This window comes from Chinchilla lanigera, unplaced genomic scaffold (genome assembly GCF_000276665.1).
Source record: "Chinchilla lanigera isolate Chin_1 unplaced genomic scaffold, ChiLan1.0 scaffold00037, whole genome shotgun sequence".
Classification (NCBI taxonomy): domain Eukaryota; kingdom Metazoa; phylum Chordata; class Mammalia; order Rodentia; family Chinchillidae; genus Chinchilla; species Chinchilla lanigera.
In genome coordinates this window covers 4,183,635-4,201,630 of record NW_004955438.1, presented here as the reverse complement: position 1 = coordinate 4,201,630, position 17,996 = coordinate 4,183,635, and the positions used below count along the sequence as shown (strand labels likewise).

Below are 17,996 nucleotides of genomic sequence, written 5' to 3'. Positions count from 1 at the left end.
ATTTAGCTCAGTGGCAAAAGCGCCTGCCTGGCAAGCGCAAGGTCGTGAGTTCGGTTCCCGGTACCGGAGAAAAAACAAAAAAAAGAAAAAAAAAAAAAAAAAAAAAAAACAAAAGTGGTAACTCTCATTTTGCTGAGTTATATTCATAGATGTGTTGAATATATATTTATCAATTTCTGGTTTGATTTTCATTATATCATGATCATTTTATTCCAAAAGTTAAGTACTTTCTTCTTCCTGTCCTAATCATTTTTCTGGGTGATTTTGTATCTGCATAAAACCATTTGCTATTCTAATCTGGAAGTGACTGTTCAATATGAATTATGTCTCAGGTTGGATATGGCACCTTGCAATCTGAAATATTTATATCCCAATCTGAACATATGGAAAAATTGCCCCAGGTGTATTTAATAAACAGAACAGGGTAGGAACTAAGCACCCTCAAAACATTGGAAAATCCCATCCACGAAGATGTTCAAGAACTTAGAGATGAACAGCTCTGTGATATGAACATGGAAATCATTATTCTACTGTTACCTAATTTTGCTTTCATGACTTTCGTGAGCTTCCTAAAAGGCATCTAGAAGGAAGTGGTTAGCAGACGTTAAGTGGAAAACGTCAAGATTTTATTATAATAGTCAATGAAAAAAAACTGTATTCAGTTTTCTACTCTAGCATTTGTGACCAGCTTTAGTCATTTCTTAAATTAAGATATATTTTTCACAGGGAGCCACAGATTTCTACATAAATATACTGGCTCAAAAGGAAATAAAGTTATATAAGAATAGCGTAAATATCATTGATAATGTAATTTGAATGAGAAAATACTAGTTACCATTTATATTGTAAAATAACTGAAAATTTAGCTTAAAATTAGCTTTATCAATTTAACAAATTACCTGGTTTATGAATTCAGCCTTATGTTTTACTCTTCTTGTTAACAAGTTTGTTTTAGGATGTGCTTCCCACCCCCATATTTTTAAGAGTATTTTTCAAAATTTAAGTATACCTACCCCATCATTAATATTAGTGAATTGAATTAAACTTATGTTTAGAAATAATTTATTCTTATTTGTTTTTCTAAAGAATCTTCAATTTTCTGTTTTTAATAATGTGGGGTATTAAATGTGAGAAAAATTAGGATCACTAAAATACTTCTCCATTTTCCTAGCAGAAATAAATTCAGCTTATAGAAATTGTCCTTTAATCTTCTTTTAAACCTCCAAAATTAAAATGAAATGTCAGGACAAAAAAGAGAAAACTGGAACCTACAGCAAATAGATTATACAGAAAAAGGTAGAGGTCACCTTGAAGCGATGAGAGACAGTATTAGGAGCATTAAAAATAAGAGCAGAGTACTACAAAAAGTAACACAAGGGTAAGAAGTCTAAGAATCTTAGAATATGATTGACGTAGTGATGAAAGAAAATTAGAAATGTGGAAAACACAGTTAAGAAAACCACAAAGAAAGTAAAAGGAAAAAAGACTGGGACAGTAGAAAAGATATTTAGAAAAATTATATAAATTAGTTCAAGAGGGATAATACGTGATTAATGAGAGATGTGAGAGGAGAAGGCAACGAGTGGCCAGACTAGATGGCCTCCGCCAAACAAGTGCCAGTTCCACAAATGTCATCCCAAGAGTTTTCTTCGCCCTCTTTCTGTGTTCAGCCCCAAGCTGCTCAGGTCCTGTGCCTTCCTCGTCCTTGTTTCTCCTGTTTCTGTTTTGGGAGCACATTAAAAATAAGAAGGTAAAAGTCTTTGGTTTCTGAAGATAGATTTCTTCCATTTCCTCCATGTTTTCCATTTGCTCCACATCTATTTGACATCCATTTTCTGAAGTGTTCCCTCCCCCCTCCCAATCCTAGCATTGCCTTCTTCTGGCCCAGGAACTTGTAGGAACTTTTCTCTTTAGTCCAAGTGAGTTTTTGATGATATATGCCAGGGTTGTCTTGCTTTATTCAATTCTAGTTACTTGTGGGGAGGGTCTTTTATCTAGATACTCTTGTTTTTAAGATCTCCCACAGTGAAGGAAGAAAGAGATACCATTGAGAAAATCTTTAGGAAGCAAAGAGAACGAAAAGATTATCTGATAAATAGTTGAGCATTTAGGGGGAAAATAGCTACAAGAAGACTCAATGGACGATCTAATAGAGCTATTAGAAACAAGATAGCCACCCAGCAAAAGCAAATACCTTTTTTTAAGTGTGGCATTTAATAAACTGTATATCTATTAAGTTTGTATGAGCCATGTTTACTTACATAGTCATAAAAATATAAACACTCAATATTGACATAACTAAAAGTTGAGATGCAGCTAGCTATATTGGGAGGATAGGAAAGGAAAAGTGGGTGGATATGAAGAATGTCTAAAAATGATAAATCAGAAAATAGCAGTATAGTTATATATTTTTTTTTTTCACAGAAATGAAGCAAGTACAGAAAATAAACCTAAAAGAGTAGACTGTTGATTGTGGTTGACTCTGGGAAGTAGGACTGTAGGATTAGCAGGGCTGAGGTAAGAGTCCTCTCTTTTGCATAAGTCTTTGGACTGGTGTGTGTATGCACACGTTAGCTAACGATGAGTTTTCTAAAGTAAATGCTACTAAGAAAACCAAGTTTTTATGTCTCCCAACATTCTTGCAAGCGTCCGACATGCTTGTTAACTTGCAAATGGAGTATGAAAGCTGGGCTTTGGAGTTCCTAGCTGCTTGGACCTGCCTAGGCCTTGGGGAGTAGATAGCCACAGATTTTAGGCAGGCGTGTATTCTGGGTCTACAGAACAGGCGCTTTGTTACTCAGGGTGGAATTTGTACTGGATGAGGCCCTTTTGTCTACACTCTAGACACTGAGGCATTCATTCTGCTGACTTAGGTACCCTGTCAACCTGTGACCAAACTAAAGTGTAGAATCACTGACCATGGAAAAAACAAAGGAAATGGGAAAATACTGCATAATTTGTGGTCTCCGAAATGATCCAGCATTAATGAAAGTTTGTTTTAAAAAGTAATTTATGTCAGCTTTGTGTAGTTCGGGTCAATTCGTGAAAAGGTAGATTCCCTCTGCCAGGATGAAGGGAAGAAATGTATAAATTGTGAGTTTATATTACCATTGGAAATAGGAACACAGAAATCCATTATTTAAAGCCATGATCACTACCAAATTTATCCTGGCTGGCTAAAAGTTATGGCCATGAGTCAGGACGCCCTTTTAGAAGACCTGAATTCCATTACATTCAGCCTGTAGACAGTGGCGGCTTAGTGAAAGAGACTCATAATGTCAGCTTTTGAAACTGTCATTTTTACTTTTTATAAGTAGCGACTGACCACTAGTATCCATGTATAGCTCCTTTTAGACTAAAGGAGCACAACCCCAGGACAGGGCCTTCACTCTTGGTGCTGGAACCAGTCTAGACGTAAGGGAGGTCTGTAGCAATCTGAGGACCTCTAGAAATCTCCAATTCTTTGAGACTGAAATGCTTCATCTCTGTGGAATTAGTGTCTCTAAACATGTAGGTAGAAACATTTCTGTACATCTGAAACTGCTCTAAAAGGTGACAGTTATTAAAGTGAATAAGTAAACCCCCGAAGAAAGACCTGTGATGTTTCATGGGGCAAAAACGTTACCTAAGAATCATTATAGGAGTTAGAAGTGAATCATACAATTTACTTTAACTTCATATTCTTAGAAAAGCAAATCAGTGAAAGTTGCTTTTAAAAATTAACTTCTTTCCTCCGTTTATATCACCATGAAAAGAAAAGTTAGTATTTTCACTTTGAGATGTCATTCGTGGGTATTTAGAGCCCTTGCATGAAAAATAATTTATCTACAGCAAGAACAGCATACTGTACTCACTTATAGTTTTCGGTCCACCTGGCTGTGAACAGACAACACTTCTTAACGAAGCTGTCCTCACACTTGTAGGATAAAATGCCAACACTTTATAGCAATCAATATATCAGAGGTACTGATAAATTGTTTCTTGTCCATTAATGAGTTGTTTATTCAGTGAAAGCTCACTCTGTCTGTCTGTCTCTCTGTTTTGTTTGTCTCTGTCTCTCTCTCTCTCTCTGTCTCTGTCTCTTTCTCTGTCTCTCTCTCTCTCTCTCTCTCTCTCTCAGCTCATTTTATATAACTACATTTCAGGTATTTTTGAATGACCAATTAAAACATGATATTTTTAAACAATTGTGTTCTGATTGTGATTGCAAGGTACTCTGTAGATACTCTGGCATACAGCTAGATAATTTGCATTTGACTTTTAAACCCCTAAGTATGTTCATTTATTAAATCAGTGTTTACTCAGAGAGCATTCCCAAAGCTCTGTGTTGCTTCTGGAGGAAAAAGTAGAGGTTGAGACAGACAAGGCCACCTCATCTCATGAAGAAAAAGGTAGTGAGTGAGCAAGTCAGTAATTCAGAGCAGGGATTGGTGCTATAGAGGTGAAATGATGGACGGTATCTGAAGCAGAACCACTATACATGGGTGATGGGGGTGGCACAGAGGAGGCTGCCATTGAGGTGCAAGCAGTTGAGCTAAAATTGTATGGGAAGAGTCACCCTGATGCCAGGAGCAGGAATCTCAAAATCCCACAAACAAGGGTCCCAGTCTGCTGGAGAGATGGAACACCAGTGAGAGTGAGGCTACAGCCACAGCCAGATGTGTGGATTCCATTCCGAGTTCTCTGGACGGTGTGAAGGGTCGGAAGAGTGACGTGATCTGGTTGACTTTCTAGAAGATCAAAGTGACAGTAAGAAAGAGATGCAAACAGAAGAGTGGAAATGCCTTGGGCCACGCACGGCCATGGTGATGATAATAGAGATGGTGTGAAGCAAAAGACCTTGGGAGAAGGTGGAAGGTGGAAGCCTCAGAACTCACTCTTAGTCAGAGGGAGCAGACAGGACCAAAGAAGGAAAGGACCAAAGTTGGAGGACCTTAGCTAGGTATGGTTTGGTGGCCCATGCCTATAATTGCAGCACTCTGGGATGCTGAGGCAGGAAAAGCAAACATTTGCCCCCAGTCTGGACAGTTTAGTGATTTAGCAAGATGCTATCTCAAAAAGCAAAAAACAAACAAACAAACAAACAAAACAAAGCAAAGCAAAAAGAACCAGAAGCCAGGTATAGTAGTACACGCCCGTAATCCCACCACTTGGGAACCTGAGGCAGGAGGATCACCAGTAGTTTGATAACAGACTGGGCTACATAGTGGGTTTAAGGCCAGCCTGAACTACTTAGTGAGACCCTGTCTCAGAAAAAGGAGAAATGGAAAAATTTAAAAATTAAGAAAACAACAGTGAGAAACACCATTGGAGATATTGTTCCATGAAACCCCAGTTCAATCACCAGTATCATAAAGAAAAGAAAAAAGTTTGAGAACCTTCTGGATGGGTATATCATTTTCTAAAATGGAGACTAGTAAGGGATTAGCAAGCATCAAAGAGTAGAAATCAGAAGAGAATATTTCAGACCAACAGTGGGAGACAGGCATTGCAGCTCAGGAGGGAAGTAAAAGGCAATAGAGAAACAGTAAACCTAGCTTCCAGGTCCGCCCTTAGCAGACAAGTGGGTACAAAACAAGAGTTCCATATAAGGAGGCCTTTTAATCATTTTTCCTTTTAGAATTCTGTGTTGATATCATTGTGTTCTGACAAATACACATTTTCTACTCTCAAATACTCTCAAAAGAAAAAGGAAAGTTTTTATAATCATGTGACTATGTTTTTGAAAATATAAGTGATCACGTTACAGGTCTGTTAGTCCATATAAAGTTTAATGGCAGAAAGCTTGATCGAATGCCATGATTAATCAACTACCTTCTACAAAGTTAAGTTTTAGCCCAGGTTTTATATTCATGTTGGTTTATTTTTCTCTTTTCTCTAGCCTTGTCAGCATTCACCAAAAGGACCATTACTCCAGATCCAGCTTCAATCAAGGAAGATGCCACAAGTTTACCAATGAATGGAGCAAGTTCACAATCCAAGAAGGTGGAAAATGAGAACAAAAAACCAAAATGTAATTAGTTGCTTTACCTGAGTGTTTTACAAATCACAGCCTATCTACCCTTGCTGCCATCTGGCCCGGGTTATCTAACAGGCATACCTATGGCTTTGGCTCTTAGGTGTTGCTGAACATTGACTACAGTGACAATACAGTTAGTCGTTGTGAATGACACAAATTTAACCAATCCAGATAATATCAATTCATGAACAATATGCAGCTAATTTATTGGCAACTTGTACCAGCAAGAAAGTGATATTTTTTCACTTTGCATTTTGTTTTTGCAAGTGTGGTCAGTAACGATTTCCTCACCAAAATTTGGTTTTATAATTGATGCCTTTCAAACATTACTGACTAAAAAGGTGGAAAATGAATTTTCCTCTAGGCAAAAGTTGCCAGCACTTTAGATTCAGGGAGCATTTATATACAATTAATTTTTTTAAAAGATGCTTTCTCCCTAATAAATTATCATGTGTTATAACATGTCATGGAGATATGCATATATATTAGGCAGTCCACTTTATAAATGCTTGGAATTGTTATATCCATCATCTCAGCAATCTATTCCTACATCTAATACCTTAAGATTATTTCAAATCATCCATTTTTAATAGCACTAAAGAATTTATCAACGCTATCTGAATTGTAGAGCACTGTAAAGAATTCATAGCACAGTTTATTTATTCGTCTTTTTGTGGTCAAATATCTCACTGTGATGACTCCAGTCATCCAGGACTATCTATTATTTAGAAGGACCAAAAATCACGGCACCAAATCCTTGTGTCTCTGAGATTCACCCTGCAAGAGTTCTCCTGTGCTTTGGTACTATCTACCTACTTTTCATATCCCGGCTTACTCAACATCAGTGTTTGTAAGAATTTTCCCCTTTACATGCCAGTCTCCTGGTGGAGCAATATTTTCATTGAATGCTAATAACAGTCAATATCTGGGAACAGAATCGTACTGGGTCATGGTCAAAAGATTCTGCATGGAGACAAGGAAAATAAAGCAATAATGTGTATGACATTCTCTGTTAAAATATAACTGTGTATTAGATTTCATACCTTTTGTAAAGATCTCCTGTTTGTGCTCAAAGTGTGTGTTCCTAACTTACCATACTTGAAGGTGCAGAAGAAGTGAGCGCTCCCTTTCTGCAGTGAATGTGAACACAGTTCTTACTACAGAACATGGAAATGTTTCATATCAAAAAATTAAATGACACAGACTATATAACCCTTGAGTGTGCAGCATGCATTTTATGATATATTAATCACAAAACCGCTTATTGAATTCCCACTCTGTGTGGTAGTCACTGTGGTAGGAGGAAAAAAGCTACAAAAATGTGTGAATGTCTCAAAGTGTGTTTGACACAACAAGTTACATTGAAAAAATGGGGCGATGTGTTTCGGCTGGCTGAGAAAAGTCTGTGTTATGCTACATTAAACAGGTTTTGCCTTGTTTTATTGAATTTCAGAACTTCTTACTGTATTAGTGAATATTTTGAGATTTCCATGGAGTAGCCTTTTGAAGAAGCAGCCCAGTCCTGCTATCCTCTTTAACCTCTATTCATTTAGGCTAATATTTGGGGTATTAAGAAATTTTTCTAATGTTTCTCCTGATGTTTTGACTGACACCATAATATTTTATCTTCTTGAGCTTAAATAACAGGGAAGAAAGTAAAACATAAAGTTAACAGTTTTTAAAATCCTAATGTAAAAGTTAAACAACTTTTCCCTTTATATATTAGTCAGGACTGTATGCCCCTCATCCTGTTTCAAAAGGACTTGACCAGAACCACCATGAGTCATTAAAAAAAAAATGCATCAGAAGTTTAGGTGTGCAAGTTTAGGGAACTCAGATTATTTACTCAGAAAAATCCTTGAAAATGTTATCATTTTATAATAAAATAGAAGAGAATCTTACAAAAGATCTTTAAAAAACAAAGCCATTATATCATCTTATTGAATGCCTTATGCTACTGTTGGATTAATGAAGGTGTCTAACTTTAAATATGGATCACACAAGAACTTCAAAAGCAAAGTCAACTTTTGGTGAGCAATGATTTTGTCAAAATTCTTTGGCTCTGTGTTTATATGGAATTAAATCCAAGGACCTGTCTCCTCTGAGGATTTTTTTCCTATCTCTTGCAGTTACCATAAACTTGAGTTGGAAATCAAAAGGAATGCTAAGGAAACACTAATACCTTGGTTTCTACATTTCAAAGCGAGCAACTGTTTTTCTTTTACTCAGTCCTTTGGCAGGATGTCCTCAGTTACATGTGATATCGGCTCCATTTGAGTTGTAGCTGGGCAGCCATATTGCTTGTAGCACTGAGACATTGGAAAGCAGAGACCTTATTCTGCAGTGGGTCTGATCCAAGATTTAATTTGAAGATTGACCTTTTTGGTTTAGTAATTTTGATTCTTCTGGCTGTCTTTCTCCTTAAACACACTAAACTTCCATTGAAGTTGTTGAAGGCCACAGACGGGAGAAACACAGCTGGGAGAAATCTGACTTGATGTTTTTCCCATTGGCTAAGGTCATATTATTTCCTTGACTAGTGTCTGACTTGAAGGTTGAAAACCAATTAGTTATATAACATTTTATGTACCCAGTTTCCCAGAACCACAAACTTTCCTTTTTGTTGTAGTTTACATATTTTCATCAGTAAAGACAGGAAATCTGTGTCTTAATAAAATCATATGCATATAGCATTTAGATTTAAAGATTACATGTATTAAAAAAAACCTCTCTACCTAAGTAAACAATTCAGCCTGTGTTTCTTCATTTTTTATGCATATTTTTCATTTTGTATCAGTTCAGCGGTGTGCAGAATATATTTAGAATTCTAGTGAAGGTTACATTTCCGATAATCTGTCTCGGATTTTATAGTTCAATAGCAAATAGTATTTTAAATGAGACAAAATTCTTACATATAATGAATGGCATATTTTCTCACCAAATCCTTTTTTTATGAGGGGATAAATACATCAAATTGTTTTGCTCAGGATTTGTGCTCGTTATAATTTGCACATCATATGGTAGCCAAGAATGTGAATTATCATTAATGATTCCTTTTCAAAAATTCTTACTCCCCTTCCCCAAACTGTCCCAGTGTTTTCTCTCAGTTTTAAACAAAACAAAGCAAAATAAAATTTGTAATTTTCACGGGCTTCAATTGAGGAAACTGTTCTCATGAAAGCATCTGGTTTTCTTAGATCAAAACTAAACCATGAACTTTAACTGGAAAGCAAACTGGAGAGTTTCTATAAAAGGGATTTCATGCATCCAACTGTAATGTAAAAATAGTTACTTCTTTCAACTTTTAGGTTCTCAAATGTTTAGCAATAGTAACGTATCAACTTATCCCTGTTTGAGAAAAGAAATCTAAACCGTGAAGGATTCCAGTTAGTTTCATTTCCGTACAGAACACATCCAATTTGTGTAAAGGCTAGGAAAAATGCCTACACCCAGGAGCAGAACCTTAGATTCTAGGCCCCCATTTATATTTCAAAGAAGTCACCCTGGCTTTTGATTAGTAACGAAGTAAACCAATCTACTTTTCTCTAGTGAAACCAGCCCCACCTTCACACACTGATCTTAGCTTCTCCTGCTTTACCTACACCTACACCCACATCCTGCCTAAATCCAAGCCTGAAGCAAGTCATTCTTTGTACTCTACCAAATCAACCCTGACCACTGACTTCTGAAATTGGTAACTATATCACTCACACTGGAAAGGCCATCTGGGTTTCTTAGCACCTGCATTTCTTTCCAAAACTAGCTGATTAGAGAAAGCATTTTATGCCATACCTCTGTGGTTACTCATGGTTGACACCCAAGGAATATTTCTGTGGCTTGGTATCTTTTTCCCCTAACACAGCTTGGCTCTGACTTAGTTCAAAACTGTGTGACAATTGTGGATGTGAACGTGCCCTCCTTTTTCCTTACAGTAACATACTGGACTTCTCCTCAGAGCAACGTGTTAGTTCCCTTTCAGGATGATAGTGAAAATGACATATAATCTGATGCCCACCACATTTCATCATGTACAACTTCATATATGTGAAATGGCTCATAAAAAAATAAATCCTTCTCTGGTCAAAAGAGAGCATACAACATGTATCACCTGTGCTTGCAACAGAAACTTGCTGTGTTTTCAGAAGTTAAAGCTGAGCAATTGCCGTTTTCTAGAATGGATGTCCTGTTTTTCTCAAACTGCCAGATGCTAGACTGTCACACTGTCTGTTTCCTGTCATCTTTACATAGATCTCCGTGACTTGACACACTTTCATTTTTTATTCTTTCAGTAAAACATTTTGACTGATGTTATTTAAATAAAAATGCAGGTCACAATTTATCCTTAGATATTAGAGCTATGTATATCATCTCAGCTGTATATTTCATTCGAAATACAGTAAAACACCAGAATGGTAACTTAAAATGGTTTTTGTTTCTAAAACAAGTACTAAAATAGCAACAATTTACATGCTACAATTTAAAAATACTATAATATTCTGAAGGAAAGAGGGCTGATGTGTGTTCTTTAGTTAATTACAAGTTGACTCTTTTAAATTCTGATTTAGCATTTTATTAAAATCAGACTTGCTTCAGGAAAAGTTATCAGGTTTTCCATTAAATTAGGTTCCTTTTGTTTTTGTCTTTCTTGAAAGTTTTTCAGTTAAGACTCAGGTATACTTGTGAGTCATTGGAAGCCACTGAGGGGGTCAAAATGGCCTTTAAAAGCCCAAGCTACTTGGCCAGCAATGTAAAAATTTACAACTTCGAGATAGCGCATCTGTTTCTCCTTGAAATACTATATTTCTATTGGAAAGTTTTCCTTCCTTCCAATGTCTCTTTTGATTTCCTTCCCTAATAACCAGTCATTACTCAGAGATCTTTGGAAGCAGCTATACAGCCTTTATTTCGGCCAGCCTGGGAACTAGAGTCATGATCCCTTATCCTGCGCTTGTTCCTCAAGACAGCCATATAATGACAACCATAAAGAGCTAGTGAGGTTAATACATGAAACCCTTAAGTTATTTTTCTCAAGATATGAGTTGCTCTGTTAACCTTGTATGAACAACTTCTCTTGGTAAAACAAGATCCTTATTCTTCATCCTTATATGATGATGATACCCAGCTATTTTTAATGTAGTATTTGCATACACTTCATATATCAGAGAACCGATTTGTATTTACGTTAGAGCCAAAAAAACAATTCCTAATGTGTAAACAATTGCACATAGAATTTAAAATCTAATTTTTAATAGTTCCCCTTTACAAGCTTTTTACCTCCTTTGAAGCCAGTTATTATCAGATCATACTTCATAATTCCTACTCACTGTTGTCCCTAGGGTAGCAGTAATGCTAGTTTAGATTTTGTTTGTCCATTGTTGATGAGCACTTAGGAGGATACGGGAATGAAGGATGGCAGGAGTTCTGTAAAATGATATGAACACAGAGAAAGCTGGGTTGCCTTCAACAAATACACAGTTTAAGCTTTTTACTGGAAAGAAAAGACTGCAGTAGCACTCGATCCTTTAACTGAGGCCGGGTCTTGGAAAGTAGCATTGTGAGAGGTCCTGTTGAACTTGATGTACGCTATAAAGTTGAACTTCCAATGAAAGTGGCACTGATCTTAATGTTCTTTCTAGACTGCTTGCCTGCTGTTTGGATCGGGATACAAAGTGGCCATCTTTCAAATAACTTCGTCTGGGTGCCCTGTGCTTGTCTGTCATTTTGGATTTTCATTTTATTTATGCTATCATTAATCCCATTTTGAGTAAAGATACAGGCCTGATTTATGACTTAGCATTTTACAGTCTTCTTACCATAATGAACTTCAAGCTCTCAGTTAACAGAGGTAAAGAAGCCATGATATTTAAAAAAAAAAAAAAGCCACCTTACAAGGTGGCTTTGGGAGAGTGGGTGTTATAAGAGGTCTGAAGAAATCTAGGGATTTTGCTTTTTTTTTACTCCTTGGACCAAGTAAAATAGATGCATCAGTTCTAACAAGGCACTTCCTGCCCGGAGTCACTGGCAGAGCAGTCTCCTCCCAACAGCTGCAGGCTTGAGAGACCTCATGCTGCTGGCCAAGGTTCATTCTGTGCTTTGACGAAGGCCACAGCCAATAAAGCCAGTGTGTACCGTGGAAAGGGTTTCCCATTTTTTCCATTGGAGAAGTCTTTTGTGAGGTTAGTTTGACTGCTCCAAATTACCAGTGGTAGCCATTGCTCAATTTTTAATTTTAACTTCATGTAGACCTACTGATTAGATTCTACTGAAGACAAATCATGGTTTTCCGAAGAAAATATTTATCCTTTTGTTTGGTTTCCTTAAAGCACTGGTTCTCAAAGTGCAGTCTGCAAACCGGCAGCATCACCTGGGACTTCTGTGGCCATCTCCAGATGTTTTGATTCATTAACTATGGGGCTGAAGACAGAATCTGTGTCAGAATAAGTCCTCCAGGTGATTCCGATGGATGCTTGAGTTCAAGAAGCTGCTTTAGCATCCATTTGATTCGAGCCTATCTGAGTTTTATCGTCTATTCCAAACTAAAAACAAAATGACTTCTGGGTAATGTACAAGAGTACCATTAAATTAGGTTCACAATATTGTGGATTTTCCTAGAGGGTCCAAGGCTCACTCCAGGAAAGGATTTAAAGCAGCCTTATAGATACTCAAGTTGCTATGAGAGGTCATTTGCAGGTGGTTCCTCTTATAGTAATACACTTCTGTTAATCAGGACTCCATCCATGCATTAGGATCATCATTGAGGCACCCAGTTCAATCAGGACCTATAGTGTAGCTCTGCTCTCTGGTTTGAAGGACAAAACTAGCGTGCAATTACCTGTTCTAAAGGAAGGAATATCTTTAGGGCCAAGTTGTAATCCTGTTTTCTCTCACTCCCAGGAATTTGAGATCAGCATGGTTTGCAGTACTGGTTGTACATTATCATTTTATGCAGCCCCTTTCTTCCTCTGTAGTAGTGGCTCACAGTCATCTACTGTGTTTGAGTTGATATTTCCAGACTTTGACATTGATATATTAAGAAAAATTGTGATCTGATGACTCGTAGACATTTAAGTCACACACAGATTTTCTTTGGTCTTTACGACTGAGATCAGGGATTTCTTATATCTTTCTATCTCTTTTTCCCTGGGATGTTGATAATGAATAGCCATATTTAATTTTTCTTGGACTTCTACATATATACCCTCTTTTAAATATTATTTATAACATGGAATACTTGCCCAAAATTAAGTTGCTTTCTTCAGTGCCTATTGCTTAGGAATGAACTAAATGAAAATCTATACAGAACTTCTGAATTCTAAGACAACAACATCTTTTCAAGAAATACTCTCAATTTCTGACCATTAGTTTAAATATTTCACATAAGAGAAAATGGGGTTTTTGTTTGTTTGTTTTTCTGGAAGAGAGTATATTTCTTAACTACGATGCACTAGATCCCATTCTGACTCCCCACCCTTCTAGCCAATTGCAACAATAAAAGTACTGAAATGTACAGGTTTTGCATAAAGGACAAAACCAAGGAAGTCAAACAAAGACAGCATAACCCCTCAAGCTCTGTTAAATTTTATGAAGACATTTGTCTTCAATTATTTTATGGTTTGGAGTTAGTACCAAGTGGTTATGTAGATCATTTCTTTTAAAAACAGCCTACATGAATATCCAAATGCTTTTTATTACACTTGCTATCTACTTTGGAAAATCTTCCCATTGTTGGACAGGGATTTGTGCCAGCAATTACATACTTACATTCATGAGTTCCTACAGTCTCAATGGCCTTTTACCAAGAAAGTACTATTTCCATTAATTTAACTCATTGGCTTTACTCATTTTTTTCATTCATCATTTTGTGGCTTTCATGTACTAAACCTTGGTTAATTGGCTAAAAGAATCTTTAATATGTATTACCAACCTTAACTTTGTAATTTTTAAGAATTTAAATATTTATTTGATGCATTGATAAAGTCAGCTGAATGTATTTCTTTAACTATGCATCTGCTTTGTAATTCCTAGTTATCAGTTATAACAGTTACATAATATATAATTTGAAATTAATGCAGGTAGACTTGAAACTACAACATTTTGTTCTTTCCTTTTTTCAGAAAAGAGTATTAATTTTTTAAGTAGTCATCTAAAAGATGTATATATTTGGATAGTGGCAAATAATACAGAGAAAGAGTGAAAACTCATATTATCCTTGGCCCACTTTGAGGGTAAACACTATAGGTGAAGATAGTTTAGATATAGCCATACAACATAAAAATATTTGTTTTGGGGTAACTTTTAATTTCCAGAAACAAAGATCTTGTCTGTTTATAAGAATTTATTATTTCTTGGGTACCAAAGGAAGAATACTTTTAAATTCTCAGGACCATTACCAAAGAAGGGCTGAGCTTCTCATAGACAAATCTTATGTGAGAACAGTCCAGTTCTGGAGTCACAGAGATCCAGATGTGCAACTGAACAGCTGCCATCTGTCTGCCGTTACCTCGCGATCATTGCTTTTCAGTTGTGGGCCATGTGTTATGTATTTCTTTTCCTGACACCCATGATTGAGATCACATGTTCTCTAGCATTAATATTGCCTCTTGGGACTCTTTATTTTTCTCAGTGGGACGTACAGTCAGACATGGGTACCACAGAACAGCTATAGAAAAATTTTCCCATAAGTGTTTGTGGAAGTAGATGTTCAGACTAGATGTCTGCTACTCTTAAATATTTGGTGTTTATTGCTCTTCTCAGAGAGTGAATACAAGTGAACTGGAAGCAGAATAACCACCTAAATGGAGAGTAAATTAAAATCTTCTGGGGACTGTAACTCTGGTGTTGAAAGCATGGGTGTGTGACAAATCTTGTCCTTTCCCGTGTGCCAACTTAATGTTATGTGATAACTGATGCCTATAAAAATGGTAAGTGCCAGAGTGGAGTTCTATGTTCACTTTGTACTAGTCTCAACACCATGACTTTACACAAATTCCTGACAAAACAACATTATCTTTTACCAATACAACACAGTGGTACCTCAGTTCACAAACTTAATTCTTTTCACAATTCTGGTTGCAGAATTCATTCCCTGGTTCTAGTTGCCTCTGAATTTTAAGCATATACATACTGTACATATATGTACCACTTTAATGTTTGCAGTGTATATTATAATTATTAGCCAAAGTTCTCGCATATAGAAGAGGTATGTAATAAAAAAATGCTTAGGTGTGTTATTTTCATATCATCATAGATTGAACATCTTAGTGAGCATGTATCCAGAATCAAATTCTTTGGAAGCTATATAGAAATTTTCCAAATGCAACTTCTGGCACCTATAAATATGATTATTATATTTCTACATTAGAAGATGCTTCACTAGACAGAATTTTTTTTGAAGACAGGAATTTTGTTTTGCCTAACACGGTAACTAGTATATTGTAAGTGTTCCAAACAGGTTTTTAAACTGAACAAATCACAAATATACTCTCAATCATCTTTTCCTAATACAGTGAGTGTCTTAGTTACTTTTCTCTTGTTGCTGAGACAAAATACCTGATGCCCAGAATTAAGGGAGGAAAGGTTTATTTAGCTCACAGTTTGTGGAAGTTTCAGTCTGTAATCAGCTGGCTCCAAGGCAGAGTGGCTCACAGCAGAGGGCAACAGTTCATAGTGCTAGAAGACAGCAAAAACAACAAGAGCAAAAAGGGAGGAGCAAACAAGCAGCCCTCTTTCCCTCCCTTTTATTGTATGCAGGCCACCTGCCCCAGGGCAAGTATAGCACTCAAAGGCACCATACCAGCATTGGACCTTGAATCAATCACAAACTCAAGAAGCCTGCCCCATGACTGCACGAAGCTCTGGGGGACATTCATACACAAACCACAACAGTGAGCCAAGGGTGTTTATTTGCTGACTTTGAGAGAAAAATTTGCTAAGTTTTAGAACCAGTGGACTGATTGTATTCATTTAAATTCAAGCCACAGTATTGTTTGTAGAACTTATACCTAAGTATTTAAACCATGCCTTCAATGCCATGAGTGGCATAAAAAAAATACACCAATCAGATAACATCCCTGTGTCATGGATATTAATGACTAACTTAGGATGAAATGTTCTGATTTTCTTTAATGGGTATCAGTAAAGTATGTGTTGTCACCATAGGTACCATTTCCTTTGTGCAGCTATACAGTGGAAGACCTAACATGATGTTGAACACTGTATTTGTGAATTTTTACAGAGGTTCTTGTTATCACATGATTCACTAGGGCTGTCAACTAGAGTGTTAGAAAGAATAAAATCCTAAAAGTTGTACTATTGGTCCCTTAAATCCCTTATTGCTTTTGAAGTATGGGTTTTTAAGGAAAATAGATTAAGTCATAAGGATGAATTAACATCAATTGCTCTATGATTGTTGACTGTTTACTGTCATCTTCAGGAAGTTAAGCTTCACCCCCTGTACAATATAGCAAGTAAATTTTTGCTGCACCTTACTATAGCTGACCTCTATCTTATTGTGATTGGTTGCCTGCTGTTACACATTCTTTCCAAGGCATTTGGCTTGAGAAACAGTTCCTAGGCCAATGTCTTGCCATTTAGCAGTTTATTTATTGATTTGGGCTAAGTGTCTGTTATACAAATCACTTAGAATGGTATCCCCTCCTCTTTTTCTTTACCTTTAGTACTTCCTCTCTTTCCACATTGCAGTTGCAATCCACAACCTTTTCTACCGTGAGGCTGACACATTTTGAAGGTCAGACCATAAGGCTGGAGCTTCTCAGAGTTTGGCTTTTTGAACTGTTTTGTTAATAAAGATTCAGTGTTAGGGCGGGCTGTGATTCGCGCAGGTCGGTCGCACGCACAGAGGCCGGTCCATGGGGAGCGCTGGTGAGGTCCACGCTCGCAGGGAGCGCGCCGAGTCCGGAGGTTCCTGATCTTTCGTGTACGCCTGCAGCCTGGGCCTTCGGCCGGAACCGGCACGACCATGGCTTCGGCTTTGGAGGGGTTGCAGAATGATCTAGAAGAGGTAAAGGCGTTGCTAGAAAAGGCCACAAGGAAGAGAGTACGTGATACCCTGACAGCTGAAACATACAGGATTGAAACAGCAATAAAGAATAAGATGCAAATCACAGAAGAAGCCAGAACTTCTTGACAATGAAAAACCAGCTGCTGTGCTTGCTCCCATCGCAACAGGTTACACAGTGAAGATCAGTAATTACGGATGGGCTCAGTCAGATAAGTTTGTGAAAATCTACGTTACCTTAACTCGAGTTCCCCAAGTTCCTGCGGAGAATGTGCAGGTGCATTTCACAGAGAGGACATCTGATCTTTTGGTAAAGAATCTAAATGGGAAGAGTTACTCTATGATTGTGAACAATCTCTTGAAACCCATCTCAGTGGAAGGCAGTTAAAAAAATCAAGACTGATACAGTTCTCATCTTGGGTAGAAAGAAGGCGGAAAACACTTGGTGGGAGTACTTAACTCAGGCTGAAAAAGAGTGCAAAGAAAAAGAAAAGCCATCCTATGATGCTGAGACAGATCCTAGCGAGGGATTAATGAATGTTCTAAAGAAAATTTATGAAGACAGAGATGATGATATGAAGCGAACCATTAATAAAGCCTGGGTGGAATCAAGAGAGAAGCAAGCCAAAGGAGATACAGAATTTTGAGACTTTCAAGTTCTTTTGAGAACTATAATAGGGAAATACCGATATTTCCAATAAGGCAATGTTGGTGAGCTGCACATAGAAATTTGACAGATAGCTACAAAGCCTTCAAAGTAAAGGCAGTGACTTCTCTATTTCTTACTGGAGGATTTATTTAAATAAGACATGCATATTAAGTACTTCCTCCAAAGATGGTTCCAGTAGTACCCTGGTCATTTTGTCCATGAAAGGGTCACATGGTATTCTTATTGAAATATAAAAAGCAAGTCTTGCTTAATGAAAACAATACATTATGTATATTTTTGTTCAGCTAGGA

General features: G+C 37.0%; 1 protein-coding gene and 1 pseudogene across 1 annotated transcript in view; both read left to right on the top strand.

Moving 5' to 3' along the window:
- The window catches only part of Cep128 (centrosomal protein 128kDa), a 407,188-nt gene extending 400,129 nt beyond the window's left edge, over window positions 1-7,059 (top strand). Inside the window, exon 25 of the mRNA XM_005390234.2 lies at window positions 5,882-7,059. Coding sequence (XP_005390291.1) covers window positions 5,882-6,021 — 140 coding nt within the window. The 3' untranslated portion in view covers window positions 6,022-7,059. The remainder of the gene's footprint in view (window positions 1-5,881) is intronic.
- Window positions 7,060-16,992: 9,933 nt separating this feature from the next.
- Window positions 16,993-17,711, top strand: LOC102023952 (annotated as a pseudogene).
- Window positions 17,712-17,996: the final 285 nt, after the last annotated feature.